The following is a 23,755-nucleotide window of genomic DNA, read 5'->3' on the forward strand; positions in this document are numbered from 1 at the left end:
GCAATGGCGTATTTGACAGGCACCCCTTCTTTTCTCTCCGTCTTTTGTCTCATTTAAACTCTTACTGATTCGACCGGTAAGGATACGTAGCCAACCTGAAAAACTGCACGTGTTTCCAGCTTCTTGTTTTTGACTTGTTTGCATTAAGGGTGGAGTGTGCTTTACAGAAGACAGCTGGTATTCAGGGATTTGACTCCTGCCGAGCCTTGTATTTCCTCATGGAAATATTTCCTTCCCGGGCACTGTTCTGTTTACCGCTGAAAGACATCCACATGAGCACATGTGGCTTGTGACAATAGTGATAATGTAGTTTTTTTTTTTGGAGAGCAAAAAATTATCTGAATTTATATTATTCAAAGGAAGTGAGCGACAAAAATAGGTCGTTGCACGAACTGTCCCAAGTAGCCACTCTTCGGAATTTAGAGTTTTGGTTTAAAGCCGGTTCTTTATTTTCTGGTGTGAACACGAGTGTGCATCTATCGTATTTGCTTGACTGGTGGGCGAAAGGAGGCCGGAAAATTTCGTTCCGGTCCTAGTCTATTTTCTTACCGATGCTCTTTCGCTTTAATGTCTGTTGACGGGATGAAACTAGTGCGAAGCAAACATGATGGAGTGTTTCTTTTTTTTTATTAGCTCTCGCTCACGCAATTGAAGACGGACAGAAACAAGAGCGAAACAAAACGCAGGATTTAATTTTGTAGCCACCATAAGGACAACATGAAAAGGAAGGTCAAAGAGACATAAATGTAAATCATAACTGTCAATACCGTAACTATGCCTAGTTGAGGTAAAATAACCTGTCATTCGGGAACGAAAAAGAAACCGATGCATGGCGCCAACGAAGCCGGAGAGCACATAGTGAATGCGTGAAACAACGGTGATCACGACCACGCTTGAGTCTGGGGGCAACTGACCCTTCTTTAGGGTGCTGGGCTACGGTTAGGGCGCGGTTCTCATTTACTGAACAGTATCTAAGCTGAATACTGAAGTTTGAATTAGGTACCTCAACAAAAGCAATATAGAATATGCATAAACCACTTTCCCTTCATGGCCTTCTTTTGTGGCGTCTCTGAAGAGAGCAGAGCGGATCAGGGAACAAGCTAAAGATAAAAACATCTTAGTCCAAATCAAGAAGTGGTCATGGGCAGGGCTTGTGATGCGAACGCAAGATAACCGCTAGTCCTTAACGGTAAGGGACTGGATTCCAAAAGAGGGCACGCGTGGCTGGGGGTGGCAGAAAGTTAGGTGGGCGGATGAGATTAAGTTTGCGGGGATTAGGTGGCCTCAGCTGGCACAGAACAGGGTTAATTCGAGAGATGTGGAAGAGACCTTTGGCCTGCAGTGGGCGTAGTAAGACCGACTATGGTGATGATGATGTAGAGTAACTTGTTTCAGGTTCCATTCTCCAAGCCATGTTAATTAACTGTGCAGCAAAATGGCGCCAAGAATTATGAGGCTCACTGGACACTGCGATGAATGCGATGAAGTTTTGAGAGCTCTCATGATCTGTACCTCAATATCTCGCGGCTGGGCACATAAAGACAGCGTAATTAACGCTCCGCTCACATGTGCGTCCTAGTGAGTGCCTGAAATAAACTGACAGTGATTAAAAATTAAATTAAGCAAAGACGTTAACTGTTTGTTTCTAAGCGCCTACATATGTGACCAGCACGTGTAAGCAGATGACTCATCAGGTAAAAAAAGTAAAGCTCCAATGGCATGAAATGTCGCTACCGTGCCAGCTTGGTAGTAGAGGCAATATCTTCGCATATTATCTCGCCGCTTCACTTCCTTTTTATTACCAGTAATCTGGTCACATTTGACGGCAACATACGCGGACGGTGAGATACACACTGCCAGGAATTCACTACAGCGCCTAGCGGCTTATAGTGCTTCAATGGCAGCCACTCTGTCATTTCTTTTTTTTTTTTATTACGTCGCGAATGATGCCAACTCGCGTATTTTTGAATCCATGGGCCACGCGGGCGCATCCAAGGGAACTAAAAGTGCTTGTGCCGAATTCCAGTTAGGAAAGGTTAAAAAAAGAGGGTATGGTTTAAGCTGATCATATCGCCGGTCCACTCCTTTGCTGCTCCGCATTTTATTGTTGCCGTCGCTGCTACTAGAATAGGCAGCAGGCTGTCATTTTCTGTCCCTGCCCTGCTACCAAAGCTGATTCCACCCAAAAGCGAAAGAGAAAGGATGGAGAAAAAGAAGTGCTATGAAATACGGTGGCAGGTTGAAAGAGAAATGCGCAGGAGTTTCCTTTTCATATATATTTCTTATCTTTAATTCATCTAGCTTTCGTGCTGCAAAAAGCTAACATTATCAAATAAAAAAACAACACCTTAAACTACTTTTAATGGCAAATAACCTGCAATATCTCTGTTTTCTTTTACCCTTGATTAAAGCAGGGTTCGAGGTGGGCACACTTGCTGTCAAAAGAGAGAGGTGAACGGAATTCCGAAACAAATAACTCATTCCAAGATGAAAGCCCGCTGGGAAAGGCGCCCATGGGCTCTTTGCAAGCAACAGCTCGAGGAATCTATCGAACCCTCTATATATAACAGACGCGCGTTTCGAAAGACCGTGCGAGATGGAGTTGCGAAAGCGATTGATGAGATCGGAAGAATAGCGACGTTGCCAGTGCTGCAAGAAGAACAAGAAAATCAGCAAAATAACGAACGTTGTAACAGCGAGAGCGGTGTACGGTCGAAAAAAAATAAAAAGAAAGAACAAGGAGCTGCATTTCACCATGCAGCAGAGTTTCGCCCTCCGATAACAAAGACTGAAACAACACTGCGGTCGCCTGAAGATGCAAAGCAGATTTTGTTTAAACTTGTAAACAGAAAAAAAAAATGTTTCGTGGTTGCGGTGTAAAGAAACAAGGTGAGGCGCAGAATTTACGTCCCTGTCATGTCAGCTTCGCTGCCGTAAGATTTCCGGTAGTTTTGGGCAGCGCTGCAAAGTATATGCGGCATGAGAAAAAACAGCGCCTTCAGCAATTTTCTCGCATTCGTGCCAGTGGGTAGTTTTCCTGGGGAGCCTTCGACTCCTTTTCGAGCCACAAATGGGCTCTACAGATGTGTATATATATATATATATATATATATATATATATATATATATATATATATATATATATATATATATATATATATATATATATATATATATACCAAAGTGATTTCTGGCAGCTGATTTGGTCAATATAATATAAAATCACCAAAAATTGAAGAAACATAACAAGATTTAACAGGACCAGCCAAAAGGCTGGTCCTCCAGCCGAAACGTCGTGAATTAAATACTGTTATTTTTCTTCAATTCTTGGTGAGTTTGTATATATATATATATATATATATATATATATATATATATATATATATATATATATATATATATATATATATATATATATATATATATATATATATATATATATTCTTTTTTTTTCATAATTCGTCCACCACTAAATTAGTGCTGAATTCCAAAGCCCCGAAGACGCAAAGTAGCGTGGAGTCGAAGCTACGCTGAAGCGTTCAAGATGCGTACCGTGCCTTATCACTTCTTCCTCAGCTCCCGTGGCCGTGCACAGAATCTGTAAGAACTCGGGGAATCCTGTTTCTTTCTTTTTTTTTTTCACTACGGCCATGCCATCTTTTTTTTCCCCTACTGCCAGTCAGTTGCGTCCGTTCCTTTATCGAATTGTTTACCCCGCTGCTCCTATCTCCGTGCTTTCTTCTAACCGCGGCTGACAGATGCCTTGTTTCGCGCGATCGGAGTCGGCGCTCCATCTTATTCCAGCGTGGCTCGTTTCGCCGGCATCCGGGATTGCGCGCGAGCTGACGCCCAGAGCAACGCGCGCGGAGGCAACTGTGCCTCGAAACGCGCAACTGATAGCATCCGCGGAAACCTGCGGCCCGGAAAGAAAAATGGACTTCAGAAATAAATCCGCGCTCAAATTTAGTGACAGTTGGCAATAAAATATGGGAGCACAAGAAGGCCGGCTCAGAGTAAAGCAAGAAAAAGTAGGCGGTTAGAAAAAAATGGGGCGGTACACCACTTACAAGCGGGTTGGACGGGCTTCAAGAATGCATATCCAGTTATTCCGCCTGCGACTGCTGGCGTATTACCGTGTCTTTACACTATTATTTCTTGCGGGTGAAGCCCATATACCAGGCTGAGGATAGCTTCTTCATTACCTGCTTCCTCTTTTTTTTTTTCGATGTTCCGCATGGATGACACAGATAACCTGTTCTACCTTCATGGCCAAGTATAGCCATTTCTAACATTATTGCAGTGATATTACTAGTTGGAATGCTTTTTTAACCTGGAGCTACCAACCACTCTATAGCGCCGCCTTATCGTTCTCTAGCCCATTGCGTGGCCCTTTCGCAGGTGCGGTATATTGGTAGTGCCAGGTAGGAAAAGCAGTCCAGCCAGCAATATGGCGGCAGTCAGGTTGAAAAGTCTATACACTTTAGACCATCAGCATCTCCATCACTCCCACCACCATCGCCATCATCACCACCACCACTTTTATGACCACCACTGCCCCCGGCCGCGGCGGTCGAATTTCGATGGAGGCGAAATTCTAGATGCCCGTGTGCTGTGCGATGTCAGTGCACGTAAAAGAACCCCAGGTGGTCGAACTTTCCGGAGCCCTTCACTACGGCGTCTCTCATAGCCTGAGTCGCTTTGGGACGTAAAACCCAAGTAAACCATAGACCATAAACCACCACTGCCATAATCACTATCACTTTCACCGCGGCCACCACCATCACACCACTGTCGCCATCATCACAGTTACTTCCAGAACAAAAATGGTTCTTGTCGATTATTAATTAGCGCTCTCCTTCATCAGCTGCGGCCTTTATATACGTACACTTCTTGATTTTATCTGCCCACTTGACTGTCCGCCGTACCTTGCTGCGTTTGCCTTCTCGTGGAATACACTACCTCATTCTAATCCGCCTTCAAGTGGCTATTCCTCGTATTAGACGCCATATACTGTACGTAATCTGTTATACAGTGCGCGCACAAAACACCGTGGTAGATATTTATCTTTATCCCCATGAGCTCGGACTTGGAGTGTATTTCACGTAAAATGCAGTGCATACGTAGAAATACATTTCCGCTGTAAATATTTTTGACTACGTAACTAATAGCCTTGTTTAACTCCGTAGTTGAGGGATCATGCATAGCTAGAAAAGAATACAGGTGAGTTTCTGTTCGTTACTTTGTAAGGTCACGTTTTTGCTGTAGAGAACTGCACGCTTTCACTGCCTCGTCGGTGAAGTGGCTCAAAGCAGCAGGGAGAGATTGGCTTGGTTTGTAGGGTTTAACGTCCGAAAGCGACTCAGGCTATGAGGAACGACGTAGTGAACGGCTCCAGTAAATTTCAACCACCTGGGGTTCTTTAACGTGTCCTGACATCGCACAGTACGCGGGCCTCTAGAATCTAGCCTCCATCGAAATTCGACCACCGCGGCCGGGACCAAACCCGCTTCTTCCGGGTCAGCACCCAATCAACATAACCACTGAGCCACAGAAGCTGCCAGTGGGAAGAGAAGTGCTTCGGACATTGTTTCTGTACTTTCTGTTCTGTCCAATAAGAACAAATTTTGTTACGCACGCGTTACTGTCTTTCCAAGTAAGAAATTCGATTCAAGTACATGTGCATGTAAATACATGTGTACGAAGATGTTCATGTAAGATGTTCTACTTCGTCAAGTGTTATTTCAGCCGGGGATAACCCTACAGCTCAGCTTCCTGGGAGTGAAGATTTGTCATGTTTGTTTCCGAGCGAGCAACAAGCCTGGAATACACGACGGCTATGTAGCTTCTGTCTACCAGCACAGCCGTTACCCGTGCCGCTAGATTGAAAACTGACGACATCGTGCGATGAACGCCCTCGTGTGACTTGTCAACACAGCCGACCGAATCTGGCTTCTGCTGTCCAAGCAGCGAGGAGCCCGTGGGAGGGGGTGGGGGGAACGGAAAAAAAAAAAACAAGCCACTGCAGTTGGGGCTGCGGGTCGTGATTTCTCCCTGGGCGGCGGTCAGACAGAGGGGGTCCCTCTCGCTTTCCCTCTCCACACCGCCAAATTGGCCCCATCCATGAGCGGGGGTCTCCGTAACGGTGCCACTGGCGGAAGGAGCGTGAGGCTAAGTGGACAATTGATGGTTGCCCCTGGTGCAGGGGATTTATTGCGCGGGCCATCGGGCATATAGGGCCTCGTCTGGATACCCGCCAGGGGAGAGGAATGGAACAGAGGGCGCAACAGACAGCAGACAGGGAAAGTGGGCCGGGAGAGAAAGCGCTCGGTAATTGCGCAATAACCGATTGCGCCACACGTGTCCCGATTACACTAGCCGGCTAACCTTTCCTTCGACTCCTTCCTTACCTCAGCTAGCCTCACTTTTTCTACGACCTACCTTTCTTGTCCTTTCTATTCTTCTCCACCTTTCCTTTGCTGTATCTGATCTTCGTTCCTTCGTTATTCGCTCCAACGTTCCTTGCTTTGTTTATTAGTTCGATTTTTATTTGTATGGTTGCTTGAATGCGCTTTGTCTTTCGGTGCTAACTCACAGGACGCGTACGCGTCGCATGCGTTAAAGCGGGAGTGCTTTATGTTTGTCGCTCGTTCCTGATATTTCTGGTGGTCTTCTTAGCGCTTCGTTTGGCATCTTTGCTCTCCGCTTAGGAGCGCAACAAGATGTTGGGGCAGAGGGGAGGGAGTGGGTACCCCTCCTGTTTGCTTTCCAATTCGTTAGCTTGCTGTCCCGATTCCTGCAACGTCTTTCGTTTCCCCCACTTCACTGTCGGCTTCGTCTTGTCTTCGCTGATTTCGCATGCCTGGCCTACCGTCACCCAGTTCCTTTTTCCTTTCTTTCTTTCTTTCTTTCTTTCTTTCTTTCTTTCTTTCTTTCTTTCTTTCTTTCTTTCTTTCTTTCTTTCTTTCTTTCTTTCTTTTCTTGTTTTCTTTCTTGCTTTCTTTCTTTCTCGCTTTCTTTCTGTTTCTTTCTTTCTTGCTTTCCTCCTTCCTTCCATTCTTTCTTTCTCTTTCTTTCTTTCCTTCTTTCTTGCTTCCTTTCTTTCCTTCTTGCTTTCTTTCTTTCTCTTTCTATCCTTCTCTCTTTCTTTCTTCCTTTCTTTCCTTCTTTCTTTCTTTTCCTTTCTTTCTTTCCTTCTTTCTTTATTTCCTTCTTTCTTTCTCTCTTTGTTCCTTTCGTTCTTGTATGCACATACTTTCCTGTTTACACCATCTTGCCCTCTCGCCTTCTTTTCCCACGGGAGGGCTCTTTACTGCTGTGGTCTTTCTGGATCCGTACTGCCTCGACTCGGCAATAAAATGCGAGAAATGACCTCGTGGTTACGGCCGGGTGTTCGAAGCCACCGGTGCGGGGAGAACGGCTCCGGGCTCTGCTAACGAAGACGAACGTTCTTCGCGCAAGAGACGCGACTTTAACGCGCTTTTCGTGCTCTGATTAGGCTGCCGAAGAGGAAGAGGGACAGTTTGGGATTTCGTGGGCCACGCCAGGTCATTCTTTCTTTTTTTACCTTTCTCCCTTTTGTTTTTTTCCTGTTTGATCTCATTTGTGCGCGGGAAGACGCGCGGTCTATTGAGCAAGGCGCAAGCTGTGGTCCGGGGTGGTGCGCGTTCGATGTGACATTATCTCTGCTGTCTTTCGAAGAGGTTGATTTCACAACTGGAGGAAATTAATAAGAGAAAGAATGCCCGCCGCAGACTAATGAAAATTCTTAGCGTAGGCTAGGTTGTGAAATAAATAAATGTGTTGCTTTAGGGTTAGAAAATGCAAATGTCGGAGCGGTGGGCACGCGGCTATTCCTTTAGCCCGGGTGGTGTAAAATTAGGCCTGTCTTTAGTGCCTTCCATGTAACATATATCACTACCGTCCTACGCTGCGTAGCTAAAAGCCACCGCCGACAGGTTTAATTCGTACACTAGAGCAGCGCACGCGTTACACAGTGAGGAGGGATTAAGCAAACAAATACAAACAAAATGACTATGAAAGTAACCTCTCTCTCTCTCACACACACACACACACACACGCACGCACACGCACACACCATAAGCTAACTTCGCGATTAGTCTTGGAGGCGCAAACCTCTCCCTGCAAGTGTCTTAGCAAAAAGCAACGCGTAGCCTGAGAGAGGAGAGTTAGTGCCAAATACGAGTTACACCCCACATTTACGTTAGCAAAATTTTCCCACAAAGTTCTCATTATTCACTATTATTACCGTCTCTAAGGTCGCCAAGTGATCGGGTTGCAGCTTGGCTCATGACTGGCGAGGGTGCAGGAATCTAACGGTCACGAGCGCTGTTAAGCGTCACAGTTAACTCCTCATTCGGACTTAGCATCGGACATGGAACACTGCGACGGACCGCAAAAACCGAGGGGCTAAACATATGCAGAAGTTCGCGATTGTGTTCAATCATGATTATGCTGCGCCAGCTACCAAATGCAGCGCTCGAAAGTCCGTCACAGAATGCTCTATTCCCCGCAAATATTGTTAATGCAGAGGGCCTCTACCGCTAAGCTATGAGTAAGCAAAGGATGGCGGCCTTACGGCTGTGTCGATAAGCACTGTCACTGACCTGCACTATGCGGGCGCGAGTAACATCGCAGGCAACCTTTAGTTTCTCACCGATGAGCTAAATCTATTTGTATCTCTGCGTCGAACTGAAAAAACATATTGAAGAGATCGTGCCCTTGAGAAAAATGGCTTTAAGAAAAAGAATGACAGAACGGTTACCACTGTGTAGCGCGAGTTTCAGCAACAGCTGTTAAGATGGTTATATTTTACGATATGTTGAGGTAGAGAATATTACAGGGAATTTGCATCTGTATAGTTCTAGAGCGCTCTTTCTAGTTTTCCGCACATACTCGCTTTTCGACTAGATCTCCTCTCCAGTTCCTAGTTCTAGGCGCGCGCCGCGCCGCTGATGATCGTTTCCTCGGGCCCTCCGCCCTCTCCATCGGGAACCACCCTCCGGATGGTTCCCGGTGTAACCGCCTTCCGGTCACACATTCCTACGCTGTCGCCATACCCTCCTCCTTCCGCGATGACTCCCCCTCCTCCTTCCAAGGTAATTACCCTCAGGATTGTTCCTGTGGCAATCACCCTCCGCTTGCGCCTGACGCTCTCTAAATACCTTCCTCCTTCTTGGGTAACCACCGTACTGTTACGCTTTCTTATGCTGTCACCACGCCCTCTCCTTCCATAATAACCATCTTTCGGTTAGCGATTCTACCGCAGTCGCCACACCTTCCTCTTTTCATGGTAACCACCTTCAAGGACGGTTCCCGTGGTAACAACCCTCAGTTATGTCTTCCTACGCTATCTTCTTCTTCTTCGTCTTCTCCTCAAGTAATATGCTATCGCATTACCCTTCTTCTTCTTCTTCTTCTTCTTCTTCTTCTTCTTCTTCTTCTTCTTCTTCTTCTTCTTCTTCTTCTTCTTCTTCTTCTTCTTCTTCTTCTTCTTCTTCTTCTTCTTCTTCTTCTTCTTCTTCTTCTTCTTCCTCTTCTTCTTCTTCTTCTTCTTCTTCTCTTCTTCTTCTTCTTCTTCTTCTTCTTCTTCTTCTTCTTCTTCTTCTTCTTCTTCTTCTTCTTCTTCTTCTTCCCCTCTAATCCCTTCCTCCCTCCAGGGTGACTACGCTCCGGGTGGTTCCCGTGGCAACCACGCACCGGTTGCGCCTTCTTATACGCTCTCTCCACATCCTCCTCCTCGTTCCACATTAATCGTTCTCCGGTCGGGAATTCCTCCGCTCTCGCCACACCCGATTCCTCCAGCGTAACCATCTTCCGGTGATCTCTTCCTACGTTCCCGCCGTAGCCTCCTTCCACAGTACGACTCCGGCTGGCTCCCGTGGCGACCACCCAATGGTTGAGACTTTTCAAGCTCTGGCCATACCCTCCCTCCTTGCGTGACAACCGTTCTCCGGTTCGGGATTCCTTCTCTCTCGCGATACCTTCCTCCTACCACGGTATCCACCCTCCTAGCGGTTAAAATGGCAACGCAACCACCAGTTACGCTGACGACTACTACATACTACTATTACTACTACTACTACCACCACTACTACTACTACTACTACGACGACGACGACGACGACGACAACGACGCGATACGCAGGAGCGGGCGCCTAACACCTGTCGCTGTAAAAAAAAGATTCCTGCCCTTTCTTGGTAAATTAAAGCCAGCTTCCCTGCGTTTCACCAACAAGTGCCGTCTATCATCCACCCATAGCGAGCACCTCGTTGCTCAATGCGAGTATTTTAATTTGTAATTGTGAGAAAACTATAGAGCGCACTGAGATGCTGCTGGAACATGTTGATAGTGGCAACCTATACTCTTCCGACGCGCTGAAAAATGTAACTCCTGAAATGGTTCCTGCGGCTCCAGAAAATATGGTTATGACGTGCATAGATACAATAAGGTGCACTAAATATTCAAAATTCCCTCGCTAATTTTGGATCTAAAAGATTAGTGTCTGTATAAAGCGTCCTGCAGCACGTGAGGTCAGCCATGGAAACTTAAAGCGTTTGACCCGTGATTTTCGGGGCTTTTATCGATGACTGCACGGTAATAATGTGTTCTATTTCATATTTATTCGAGCTCTATAATCAAGATTGTGACCTGGGCACAGAACCATGTGAAAAGGATGGTTTACAAAAGGGCGCACAGCCGTCGTACGCAAAGAGCAAATTGTCACCCTTTGAACTCGCAGAAAATGCTGACCGTCTCTAGGGTTAATAATTAATTTGTTTTTCTTTTCATATATTTTTGCTTTCTGTATGCCTACAAAAGGCGTGTATCTTTCAAACCGTATGTATTGGTACTAGCCTATCTCGGTCGATAAATGTACAGCACGCGTACGTGAAGGCGAGGTTTGCGAAAGCGATTCTACGGTTTTGTAATTACCAGAGCAATATCACTGGAGACTAACTGCAGTTTTACTGAACAGGGTTAAAGGATACAGCCTGGACTGACGCTAATTCGAGAAAACATAAATGGGTAAATTGCAGTTTTCAACTCAGTATGGTTTACTCCGACTTCACAGCAAATTATTGAAATTGGGAAGAATGCAGAACCCGTTCCGCCTTGGAAAAAGTTTCTCTTTTTTTTCATTCAAATTGCTTCTGAAATTAATTTTGATACTTTTATGCTGACTTTACGTTCCTAAGACTAAGGCAGCAGCAAGAATAGCTGCACTAAAGTTTTGTATAAGAAAGTAATAGTGAGACACTTGGGCGCCTTCATCTAAACTAAGCAGCAGGCCAGCATGTGGTTTCTATCGGGCTGCTTGAAGCGCAGTCATAAATAATGCATACGGGTGTTGCAAGCACAAAATTATGAGGAGGGTCCGTTCATTATTAAACCTCGCAAAGGCACATAGTTTGCCAGCCACAATTTGTTGTTTTGCTGAACTTGAACAGGGGACTCATGAAAGTCGATGTTGCAGAAGATTAAGGCAGGATAGGGAGTCTAGCTGTTTTAATCGAAGAAGCGCCTCCTCTTTTATCTATTGTAATTTGGCGACAAAACTAATGAGATATTAAGCGTAACCGAGGAACGTTACTGTGCATATAACAAATTGAAATTGTAAATTCTTGAAATATTTTGATTGCGGAACGAGTAAATATCAGGAGTTGAATTCTAAACAAAGATGGATCAGACCTTGTGCATTTCATGAACGCCTTACGTCAAGAAACCCGCCGTGTTTCCTAATCACTGGCGGGTTTCTTGTGAGGAGCATGAGGTGGCGAGTTGAGAGTCTCACGCGATGATCGCATTTCGGTTCAGGTGAAATTAAGAAAACTGCACATGTTATGAGGATTAGATTCACTTTAAACAACGTCATGATGGGCGAAATAAATTTGGTTTTGCACTACGGGTTGCTTTTAGCCCATGTGTGGCATCCACAGAGCGCTCCTCTTCTAAAGCAGCAACATAAAAAAGTGTAAATTTGGCTGTATAATTTCGTTAACGTCCCGGACCTAAAAAGAAAGTCAGATGTACTGCATAGCTGAGAAAGTTTTATACGCAGAATTCAAGGACGAAAAAAACGAACTCAGGAGGGCGCGTCCGGCGATAACCTTGAAGCCTAGTCATAAAAGTAAAAAAGAAGAGTGTCGGTTCCCCACGTGATCACACCACGTGATAGCTAGCGGTGATATCTAGCACCGCGGTGCGCGCACATGCGCAGACCAGCGACGGAAAACTGACTGTAGACTAACGTTCATGGTGTAGACTCCCGTGCCATAGGTGGCGCGGACGGGAGGACTAAAACATACCGACTCCGAAACATTAGGGACTGACGCTGGAGAAACCGGGGGAGGGAACGACTTCATGAACACTCGGCTTGGAATTGGCGGCCGCATGACGTCACGCACTCTCCTGAGTTTTTTGTCCTTCATTGTCGAAATAATTAATTTCACAGTGACTAAACGCCCGCTTGCTTTACGCGTTGCTTTATTAACACCAAGTGCTGCTTAATAAGTAAATGGGACTATAACTATGAGGGAGACGTTTTAACTGAACAATGAATCCCGCATTCTCCGTTCTTTGGAAACATCTGCGTTCTTCAAAAGCTTCAGCCTCGCTTCGCAAGCTGCACTGTTTTTGCATAGTTAAATAGGCAGGCTTTACTAATTGCAATAAATGCCTTTGTCCGCTCTCTTTTGTTTAGCGAACGCTGCTCTCGCAAACAGAAGTTTTTTTCTAGCCTCACTATATGCGCTCCGTGGCTCTACATAATTGAAAGCTTCGGCTTAATTCGCTTTAGGCCGCTCGCAAAAAGAACGCCGACCGCCGTCGAGGCAGCTTGAGCTGACAATGGTTCTATTGGTTCCCGAAGGCAAAAAACTAATAAGAGGAGAAAAAACGACCAAAAGAGAGGGACGTTTTTCAATAAACGACGTAGCACTGCCGAATAGTGAGAGGTCCCTACACAAGACAAAAAGACAACAATAATCTACCATAACGGGATTCACTCGCACTACCAAGTTTGCATGGCGTGTGCACCGAAGTATTGTGAAGCCCGCGAGCGTCCAATCACGCCATGTGGTCATTCAATTAGCGCCGATGATTACGAGCTCAGTAAAAAGTGCGGGGAAGCTGGCGACAGAAAAGTGTAACAACAGCGGTGCAATAGAAGGCGGACAGCTGTTACAAAAGACGAAGAAGAATTGACTAGCACCCCCTTTTATAAGGCATGCAATTGGTGCAGGCGTGTGTACGGGAGAGGAGGTGGGTGGAGGGGTGGGGGAGGGGGGGGAGGGGGGGAGGCTAGTGCCGCGCAAACTTTTCGCGAGATTAAGAAGCGAAAACAAAAACTGTACCGGAGGGAAAGAGGTTTCGCAGATCGGTCGGTGAATGGCTAACTACGCAGCCCAGGCCAAGCAAGGCGAGGTTCGTGTAAAAAAAGCAAAATCGCCGACTCTGCGAACGAGTGGAAGGTGAGAGAGGATGGGCTCTCTAGAGCGTCGAGCCGCGAGCCAACTTGAATTCACACCCAAGTCCTCTTTCCTTCGGCGCTGGCCTGTGTTCTTGTGGGCAGTCTCTGCGGAGCTCCGGCCGTCCCTTTGTCTCGAGCTAAATCGATGATTGTCATTTCGGGCACACTCTATTTCGAGTGCTTTAAGCGGCGAGAAACGAAAAACAAAAGTAAAAGAGAAAGTAAGGAAAGAAGGGCAGAAAGCGATAAAATCAGAAAACATTTTATAATACGCAAAGAACAAATACGTCTTTATTGCTCTTTTTTTTTAGTTGTGCGCCAAAAACTCGCGAAACGGGCTTTTCAAAGGAGCCTCTAATTGTATGCGCTCCGTCTTTTTGATCACACACTTCATACTTTACGTAAGCTCGACAAACTTATTACGTAGTCGTACCTAATTTTTTTCGTTATTATTTTTTTTTGAAGCATATTTTATTATATCGCGTATACCGGCACTCCTGGATAGCTATACTAGTTCGTACCCGACCTTGTCGTCTCTGCAGCTTTTCTCCGGGTCCCGTTTGCCGCTCCGGATCTTGTTAGGAAACCCTTCTACCGCGGTGAAGTTTCTACTACTAGTAAGTAATTCGCAGCGTCCCTGAAAAAAATTGAGAACGCAAGGTTCAAGAGCGAGAGAAATAGGAAGAGGGGGAGAGAGGAGACAACCCGGTTGTAAGGAAAAAGATGGAGGGAAGAGGTAAAACCGAATTGAAGGGGAAAATTAATTAAGAATCTCCCCCGACTCCAGCAGGGGGCGCTCCTCGGTGCTTTTGTGGGGTCGCGAAATCCTTCGCTGATCCCGAAGCATTGCCGTGCGCGCTTTTCGGGATTGTCGTATAGAAGGCAGGTTTAAGGGTTCGGGCGCTGTGTTCTTCGACGGCTTGCCTTTTAATTCTTCCTCACTGATTTTGCTTCTTTTTTCTCGGCTGCTTCTCACTGCTTCAAATAAGGGGCTCTCGCGGGATCCCTGAGTTTCTTTTAAGGCCGGCTCACATTTGATCTGGTCGTGGACAATTTTCCGGTACCACTGTTTCATTTATCAGCGTGGGCTCCTTTGAGGAGGTTCGCGATTGTGAAATAAAGAGAAAAGAAAAGACGGGGCAAAAATCGTAAAATGGAACTCGGTTGCACGAAGGCTTCTCAAAGGACGGCACTTCAATTGTGCAGCGCATCACGCTGGCTGTTTGATTAACATGATCAATGTGTTTCAAATATTACTTAGATTTTTATTTGCGAATTGTTCTCAGCTAGTTCTCGAGTCGTTAGTTTTTATTCGTTTCCGCCGAACAATTGTAAACTTCTTGGTGCAACTCAGAGTCAAAGCCAAAGTATGAGCATAAGCATGAGAATGAGCATGAGCATTTCTTCTGGATTGTGATCCCCAATATAAATCGCCATTGTGCACGATCTCTTTATATCTTGTTGACCCGTAGAGACTCGTGTATATTATTGAATTCATACCTGATATCAAAAGCGTTGGAACGCAAAACACAAAAACACATAGACAAAATAGAAAAAAAGCAATTGGATATAACAGGTTTCTTGATTGGATGTCACAGCTTTCTTGTAGAAGAGTCCCCACACACACTTCAACGCATTTTGAGCAATCCGATCCTGCCTATCGTATTGGAGCAAGCTGGACGGACTAGTGTAAGTCGTTGAGGTGGCTGTAAATCCGGACCACAAGAAAGACACAATAAAGAGAAAAATTCGCAGGGACACCTAATTTTATTATGCGTTGGCATGGTGATAGCACTAGCATCTGTTGATGCTTTTGCCAGAAGTGCTGTCAATATCTGTCCAATGGCTGCAGAGAAGAAAGGTCACCAGACTGAAAGTGACGTCACTTCCAGTCTGCTGACGTCACTCCCCTCCAGCCAATGGGCAAATTTTATGACCAACGACGCATTTCGGGCCCCATGAGGCTTCTAATGCAACAAAAATCGGTTGAAATGAATTTTTCCAGACACCCCCAGGCCATGAACAGCAGCTTATCGACGACTTGTAATGCTGAAGTACGTAGGAACTGTATTTTTCCGGCACTCAACCGTAGGCTCGAAACTTGCAGCCCCACGGGAATGGTTTGAATTGAATTGAATGGGGCTCTAGAGGGAGGAATGACAAATAAAATGGTTGGGTGTAACGCTAAGGGCCGGATATAGCAGCATGAATCAAATAAGGATATTCAAGGTGCAGTCAAAAGGAAGGAATGGACTTAGATGGGATATGTGGGTTATATCCTGTAGGCAGTAGCACTTAAGGAGTACAGAGAACAACTCGGCGGAATCAATTCTCTGGCTCTTCCGGAGTATGCTGACATTTGTCCTGCAGCAAAATAATCATTCATCGCCGCGAACATCGGATTTAAAAATCATCCGGCCAACCGAATCTAACTCGTGACGTCCTCAGCGAAAAAGACGGGTTGCCGCCTTTATGAAGTCAATGGCTGCATAGCATGGCCTCTGAGATCGGCACATTAAAACTGGTGTCACCGAACGCATGTCACTTTTTTCGCTCTCGTTTCTTTTCTGATCTTTTCTGATTATAGAAGCTTAGTTTTCAGTGAGAGTGTCTATTTCTGAATAGAACACTGTACCCGATCGATGCAGTCCAACTTGTGTCTGTCTTCAGTGCGCCTTTAATATGGTACACAGTCTCTTCTAATAATATTTATTAATTATGGCACATTTAAAAAAAAGTAGTTCCTGGGCAGTGGAAGAAACATATACGCGTATGATAAAAAGAAGGTTGTCCTGCATTTTCTGGTTCTTCCGACAACTAAAATCATTCCATCTTATGAGAGCAGTTCTAAAGCAAACCATGAAAAGATGGTAAGCTACTAATGAACTCTCACGAGTTAACGCCAGTATATTAGATAAAGTTGGCGATAAACTTAACAGCTGATTAGTAGTTAATCATACGTCGCAATGACTATGACAGGCAGATTTGTTAGCATCCAGCGCATTCAGTTAGGATTGTTCAAGTTAGCCAGGTATCAAACGAACGACTTCACTGCAATCGACCCAAGCCATAGTCCACACTAGGCCTCCAGTTGTGCAGGAAAGTGCGGAGAAGGCAACATTGTTTTTACGACTGCTTTAAACTGGCAACATCTTTAATTCGGAACTCCAGAAACGCTTCTTACCATGGGAAAGCAGTGAACTCCACGGCGACCACCTGCAGACGAGAAGCAGAGCAGTGCACTGCATAAATTGGGTTACGAGCTGTGCGCTATTTAGCATATCATATTAAATGAAAAAGAAAAACGAAATAAATATGAAGCAGAAACGAGGGAATGCGCAGGAAACTCAAAGGAAAAGTTGTGCAGTAATAACGGCGTGATTAACGCGGTGTATAGCTCCTTTGCTTTATTTTTCTTTTTCGTCTGTGTTTCTTACGCTTTAACAGGTCAAAAGAGTGCAATCAGCGCTTAGCTTTTTCTTTGCAGAGGACGTGGGCAGCATCCGCTTAATCGCAGCTTTGCGATGGGGGTAGCCGTGTCACCCCTTGGCCCGTAGTGTATATGCCCCGGCCGTAAACAAATTCCCGCATTTTGTTTTGCTTTTACTTTGTCTATTTGCTTTCGCCGTCTAGTGGTCGCAAGAAGGTCAGGCAGAGTGATTCACACGCCGTAACACTGCTAGCACTCTCCCGCTGTGATGCGTGGCCCCGTGATTTCATCCAATTTACGCCGTCGTGCGGAGCCTGTTTACAAGTTCTGCCACTCCCGCAGATTGGGCCGTATAGCATTGAAACAAGGGCTACCTTTGCGACGCAGCAGTATACACAAGGAAGCATTTGTGGTTCATGGTTTGCTCGACTGGCGTTTGTGACTTATCTGGTTTTTAAAATAATGAATTTGGGGTAATGAGAAGCTTACATTTATTTCGCTACGGCTTAGTTGTTTAGCGGTTCGTTGTTGGACCACTGCCCGTCTACACGATAACTAATCAAAGGTGTCCTGGCCGTTTGTTGTCCTAACCCTTTCGCGCAGTTATACCTTTCATCAGTATGAACCAACCAACCAAGCAAATCTTATTACGATACTCGCGAACTGGCTCGAACTCACTCACTCACTCACTCACTCACTCACTCACTCACTCACTCACTCACTCACTCACTCACTCACTCACTCACTCACTCACTCACTCACTCACTCACTCACTCACTCACTCACTCACTCACTCACAATGCGTCTGACAGTATTTCACTTCTTTAATTGTTCCTTCATTTGTTAACTCGCACCTTAGAGCTTGCCCGTTCACAAATTTTCACCATAGCTTTTTCCCGCTAGCACAGAAAACAACTAAGCGAACCCTAGCATAGTCTTTTCGGTTTTCTAGGAGAAATAGAGTTCAGTAAAGTAGAGAGTTCAGTTGCTAGTGCGCTCTTGTCCGTCCTGTTCTCCCTGTGTTTTTCGTAATTTTTCGTGCGCCGTTTTTTGATGGCTTCTACGATAAATTTAGACTAATCTCGTGCTTGTGCCTCTGAATAAGAGACAGCCATACTACACACCAAGAAAAACTGCATTCTGCACTTGCTGCGCCTGCCCGGACCCTCCAAGTATTGCAAGAAATCACAGTTCTCAGCGACCAACCCTCGCTTCGCGCGTTGTCTGGCGCAGTTGATTAGCAGTGAGGGTATTGCGCTCCGGGGCAGTGATTACACTCTGCTGAGCCCCGGCTCGTTTCTTCCCTTAACTTCCTATTTTGCTGGCTCCTGCGTGAGTGGCCCCAAGCGCGCGATAAGCAGCTCTTGCCACTGCAGCTCTCGACGGCTTGCCTCCCCAGGAGCTTGCTCCTAATGAGGCCGAACTTCCCCCTCCCCTCCCCCAGCCTGCGTCCCCGGAGAGGGCGGGTGTTAAGGAGATATCGGCCAGCTCGATCCCCCCCCCCCCCCCCCCCCCCCCAATCGCGTAGAAAAGGAGCTGACCACTCGTTCCGCGATCCCGTTAGCTCCTCCCTGAGGGGATAAGCGTAATGAAAATTAACTTATCCCTCCTCGATCGCCCCCGTCATTCCATTGGCTCTCGGATATATAATGATTATGAGCTTGCGCGGCAGATAGCGGGTCACGGCAGGGGGGAGTGCGCCGTAGTCTGCTCGCACGCGCTAACTTTTCAAACAAAGAACGTTATGTTGAATAATCGAAACGCAATTGGGTCGGAACTTGTTTGACGCCGATATTTCGACTTAAAGAGGGGCGCCTGCAACGCAGGGTTTCGCTGTGATAATAAAGAGAAACATAATGAGTGAGGTTCAGCAGCCTGATGGTTGCCGCGGGATATGACTTCCTTTTAGCTTTTTATAAGGTCCTTCTTTCCGACCTGTATTCCCCCTGAACGCACCTATGTTTTTACTGTCAACCACTGTTAATCAGCTGCCTGGGAGCTCGTTCCGGTTGGTGGTGATTTTCTTTTATCTTCTTTTTGCTCCTGTATGCGTAATAGTCCTGACTTCTCACGCTGGACGTCTATACGCATGCATTCTCGTGCTGAGTATACGAAGCATACCATGGAGTGATGGTGATCTTAAAAAAAGCTCTCGAAAGGCTATATTGTAGCGGCAAGACACTCATTATTCATGATGCTCAAACTATGGCGGCGCAAGTTCGGCCTGGTGGCAATCCTTTTCAGAGACGCTGGTTTAGAAATCTCCCAGTCTATTTGGTTTGGTTTGGAGTTTAACGTCCCAAAGCAACTCAGTCTACGAGGGACGCCGTAGTGAAGGACTCCGGAAATTTCGACCACCTGTGGTTCTTTAAGGTGCACTGACATTGCACAGTACACAGGCCTCTAAAATCCCCCCCCCCCATCAAAATTCGACCGCCGCGGCCGGAATCTAACCCGCGTCATTAGAGTAAGCAGCCGAGCGCCATAACCACTGAGCCACCGCGGCGGCTGTCGCAGTCTATTAACGGTGCGAGAGGTTTAGTCACGGCTTACACCACAAAGCCCACATTATTTGTAAGCCGCGTGTAAGGCCGTAGGACAAAAAGATTAAGCACAAATAATGTTTAGAGAAGGAAGAAGAGAGGGGTCCGAAACTCCTGAGAGAAATAACACGCCAAGGATTGCGTGGATTGCCTTGCCTTTCCTATAGCTTCTTTTCCTTCCTCTCTCTCCACACAATAATAATAATAATAATAATAATAATAATAATAATAATAATAATAATAATAATAATAATAATAATAATAATAATAATAATAATAATAATAATAATAATAATAATAATAATAATAATAATAATTGGCTTTTGGGGAAAGGAAATGGCGCCGTATCTGTCTCATATATCGGCGGACACCTGAACCGCGCCGTAAGGGAAGGGATAAAGGAGGGAGTGAAAGGAGAAAGGAAGGAATAGGTGCAGTAGTGGAGGTCCCCGGATTAATTTCGACCCCCTGAGGATATTTAACGTGCACTCACATCGCACAGTAGGCGGGCGCCTTAGCGTTTTGCCTCCATAAAAACGCGGCGGCTGCGTTTTTCTTTTTTCCTCACTGTTTGCATCCACAGAAATTCTAAGCGGGCGCTAAAGTGTACTTCCAGGGATGCCTGTTACTAGATGCGCAATAAAACGTGTTGGAAATTGATAGACGAATTACATTAGAGCTTTGTTGCAATCCGCCAGCAACAATATCAAAATGCACTTTACCCCCCAAAAATGATGCAGAAATACAGAGCAAAATGAAACCGAATATAATTAAAAATTTACAAACAAAAGGTCTTTCATGATATGATAAAACACCTGAGTTGTTTTAACGCATCACTACAAACCATTCCATTGTTTCTTTCTTTATCTATTTTTATTTATTTATTAGTTACTGCGGAAAGAAGCAGTGAGTACGGATTTCATAACATTTACAATGCCAGATAAACAAAAAAACATGTGATAGATAGGCAGCCATGCAAGAATGCGCACAATCAACAAAAAAGAAATCCGAACTTTGAAAAGCGGGCGGTGGAGCAGTCTGAGCGCATAAGTCCATAGCGCACCATTCAAACAAAATGTTTTTCCCCCCAAAATTATACTTCTTTCTTGCCCTAACACTACGGGCTGCAGGGAGGAACAGATTAATTTTGTCAGAAAATTTAATCGCACTCTTAGTTGTGAGGCAAAATTAATGAAGTGTTCCAGCCAAATCATAATTATTCGAACACTCGGTGGCAAATTTTTTTTCGAAATATCGTGATTTGCAGAGAGGAAAGTGCGACTTCGTAACAAGCGAGAGTTCGAATTAACGCGAATAAGCGAGATCCCACCGGACTCTCGGCTTTCTAAGGCGAAATCTTAAATTCTTCTCCCCTTCCGTAAGAACCCTTGCTTACAAAACCCTTAGAAGGCCAAAGCTAGAATATGCATGCTCAGTTTGGGACCCTCATCAGACTAATCTTTCTAACTCCATTGAATCTAACCAAAATCGGGCACCTCGGTTTATTTTTAATGACTATTCTTCTTATACTAGTGTCCCAGCTCTAAAATCTAATGCAAATCTTCGCAATCTAGAAACGACGTAAAATAGCCAGGCTCGTTCTCTACCATAAGTTCTATCATTTTCCGATTGATAACAGCGTTATATCTCCCGCTCACCGCCATTCATCTCGGACCAGTCATTCCAAGTTGTATATCCGCCGCACGCGCGCACATCATCGCACCTTTACTCATTTTTTCCACAAACAGCGAAAGGCTGGAATGATCTACCTGAAGAAGCGGTTCACCACTCCAGTGCGACAAATTTCAGGACAGCCATTGCAAATTTTCTTTTGTGAAGCCACCCACCCTTGAAATCGTCTGTGAAGTCGCCCACCCCTCATGTAAAACCCCGGTCCAAGGGGCATTTGAGGACTAAATAAATAAATAAATTGGAATTGTTTTATCAAGAGCAGCTGGAGATGAGCGAACCGGTGTTGAGCCCCGCATAACAAATGAATTAAGAATACGATATATCAGTGCACTTGTGCTTGCTTTGAATGCACTGAAAATAATAATTTGCCTCCCCCCTCCCCCTCTTTCTTTGCGCAGGCGTGGCCGTGAGCCTGGGCACCGGCGTCTACGTCCTTCTCCCGCGTGTGGCCCGCGAAGAGGCCGGCCCCGCCGTCGTGCTGTCTTTCCTGGTAGCAGCCGTCGCCTCGTGCCTCGCCGGTGAGTGGCCCGGCCTACGGCCCTGTTCATGCCGACCGCACTGATTCGTTAATGGCCTCGTTCGCCCGTGCCCGATAAGCTCGCCGCCACTCGGATTACCTACTTCATGCGTCGCAATCGGCTTTCGCCGAAGCCATGACGCAACTGAGCCAAGTCAGCAACTAATTCGTCAGTCTCAGCATGACGCATGAATGCAGGTATACCTAACTTCATCATCGCTATTTTGCGCTTACTGTGCAAGACGGAGGATATCTGGCGCGCGAAGAACCTATATTGAATTCCTGTCATCGGCTGACGTACACTGTGGAGGCAAATGGCTACAAGAGACGATTATTTGTGCACGAAGACGCGGGAAATAAGCTCATGCGTCCACCTTGCTTTGTAATCCGATTTCCCCGATGTTGAAATGAAGCTGATTTGGATTATGGTTTTTGAGGGTTTAACGTCCCAAAGCAACTCAGGATATGAGGGACGCCGCAGTGAAGGGCTCCGGAAATTTCGACCACATGCGGTTATTTCACGTGCACTGACATCGCACAGTACACGTACCTCTAGAATTTCGCCTCCATCGAAATTCGACCACCGCGGCCGGGATCGAACCCGCAAATTTTGGGTGAGCAGCCGAGCGCTATAACCACTGAGCCACCAGATGAAGTTGAAAGTTGACCCAATAATCGTTTATTGATAGTGTAGCCCCTGCTACTTGGACTTAGCTTAATTACAGTTTCTGACAACCTAGTTCTAGTCATAAGCTTATTTCTGATGAAGTAAAGACAAATTTTATCATGGGTGACATTTTCATTTATAAACTTTGCGGCAAAATACTTTAATAAAAATAGTTAAATAAAGAAGATACAGCAGGAAAAATCCCAGGAATATCAAAAATTAAAGAACGTCAAACAAGCCTGCCAGTCCTCCTAATCACTCTGTGGCAGTTCATGTTGTTTTACCCAAAAGATCGGACTTGATCGATGCTATACCTTGCGAAGTTTACCAACCATGTGGGATAGCGCGAAAGACTATAAGGCGCTCACAAATACAAGCACGATTGACTGCACTGAACTTTTGGATTAAAAGAAGCACCCTTATGAGGGTGGATATCTGGTTTGAGATGTTTCTGCACGACCGGATAAATGTGGTAATCCTGAATGCTGTCCAATTACATCTACCTGCTCCTCTTCAGTTTTCTCAGTCCAATTCACGCATTCATTTACAAACTTAGGTCGTCGAGCCCCAAGTTCCTTCAGCCTCGTTACAGGTTACCGCGGGCACAGAAGCTCGGTCAATAAAGTTCAACCTTCGGACGTAACTGAATGCAAACGAGTCCTATAGACACTACCGCGTTTATATGCAACAGTTTCGGTCCTAGCGCTAATGAAAGAACACGTGGGCTTATCGACGCTCGCTAGAGGTAAAGGTCTGTGAAATGAATCTTTGAACACGTTAAGGTCATCGTTAGGGATAGTAGCGCACATACTTGCGCATTAAAGTTTCCAGACACGTACACTATTTCATCCACACTATGGCACCTCGATACACCTGTGCACATGCAAACATTAATTAAGCTACACGTATTCATATGTAAATACGTAAGAGGTGATGCGGGTATATATAGCTATGTTGGATTGCGAACGTGCAGCACCATCTTTGCATATTACCCATAAAACGAAGAACTTGCTTTTTAGCTCGCTGAAAGATAAAAGATAAAGTATGAAAGATAAAAGAATAAATACCTTAAAAGCAATAAAGAGCTGAGCAGCGGCGGTGAAGAACAACTGCATGTATATTGAAGGACAATAGATGTAGTGTGCTATGAAACTTTGCAGACTAGCGTCTCATGACTTCCAGGGCACCGGAAGTATGGATAAATGCTTACTTAATAACAGCCCGCAAAAATGGTGATGTCAATGGCTAATAAGTACGTAGGCTGACAAGCTTACTGTCCATTGCGTACTGGATATCTTCTAAAGGAATAGATTGCTTAATTTTGTGTTACATGTCATAGATGTGTAGTGTATTTAATTTTCAGTCCCTTTCCGACTTTTTTCTCTCACTAAAAAAATCCTAAGTATGATTACGATA

General features: G+C 45.4%; 1 protein-coding gene across 1 annotated transcript in view; it reads left to right on the plus strand.

Moving 5' to 3' along the window:
- The window catches only part of LOC144121447 (high affinity cationic amino acid transporter 1-like), a 337,746-nt gene that overhangs the window by 65,447 nt on the left and 248,544 nt on the right, over positions 1-23,755 (plus strand). The window contains exon 2 of the mRNA XM_077654651.1: positions 21,554-21,673. Coding sequence (XP_077510777.1) covers positions 21,554-21,673 — 120 coding nt within the window. The remainder of the gene's footprint in view (positions 1-21,553; positions 21,674-23,755) is intronic.

This window comes from Amblyomma americanum, chromosome 2 (assembly GCF_052857255.1).
Source record: "Amblyomma americanum isolate KBUSLIRL-KWMA chromosome 2, ASM5285725v1, whole genome shotgun sequence".
Taxonomy (NCBI): domain Eukaryota; kingdom Metazoa; phylum Arthropoda; class Arachnida; order Ixodida; family Ixodidae; genus Amblyomma; species Amblyomma americanum.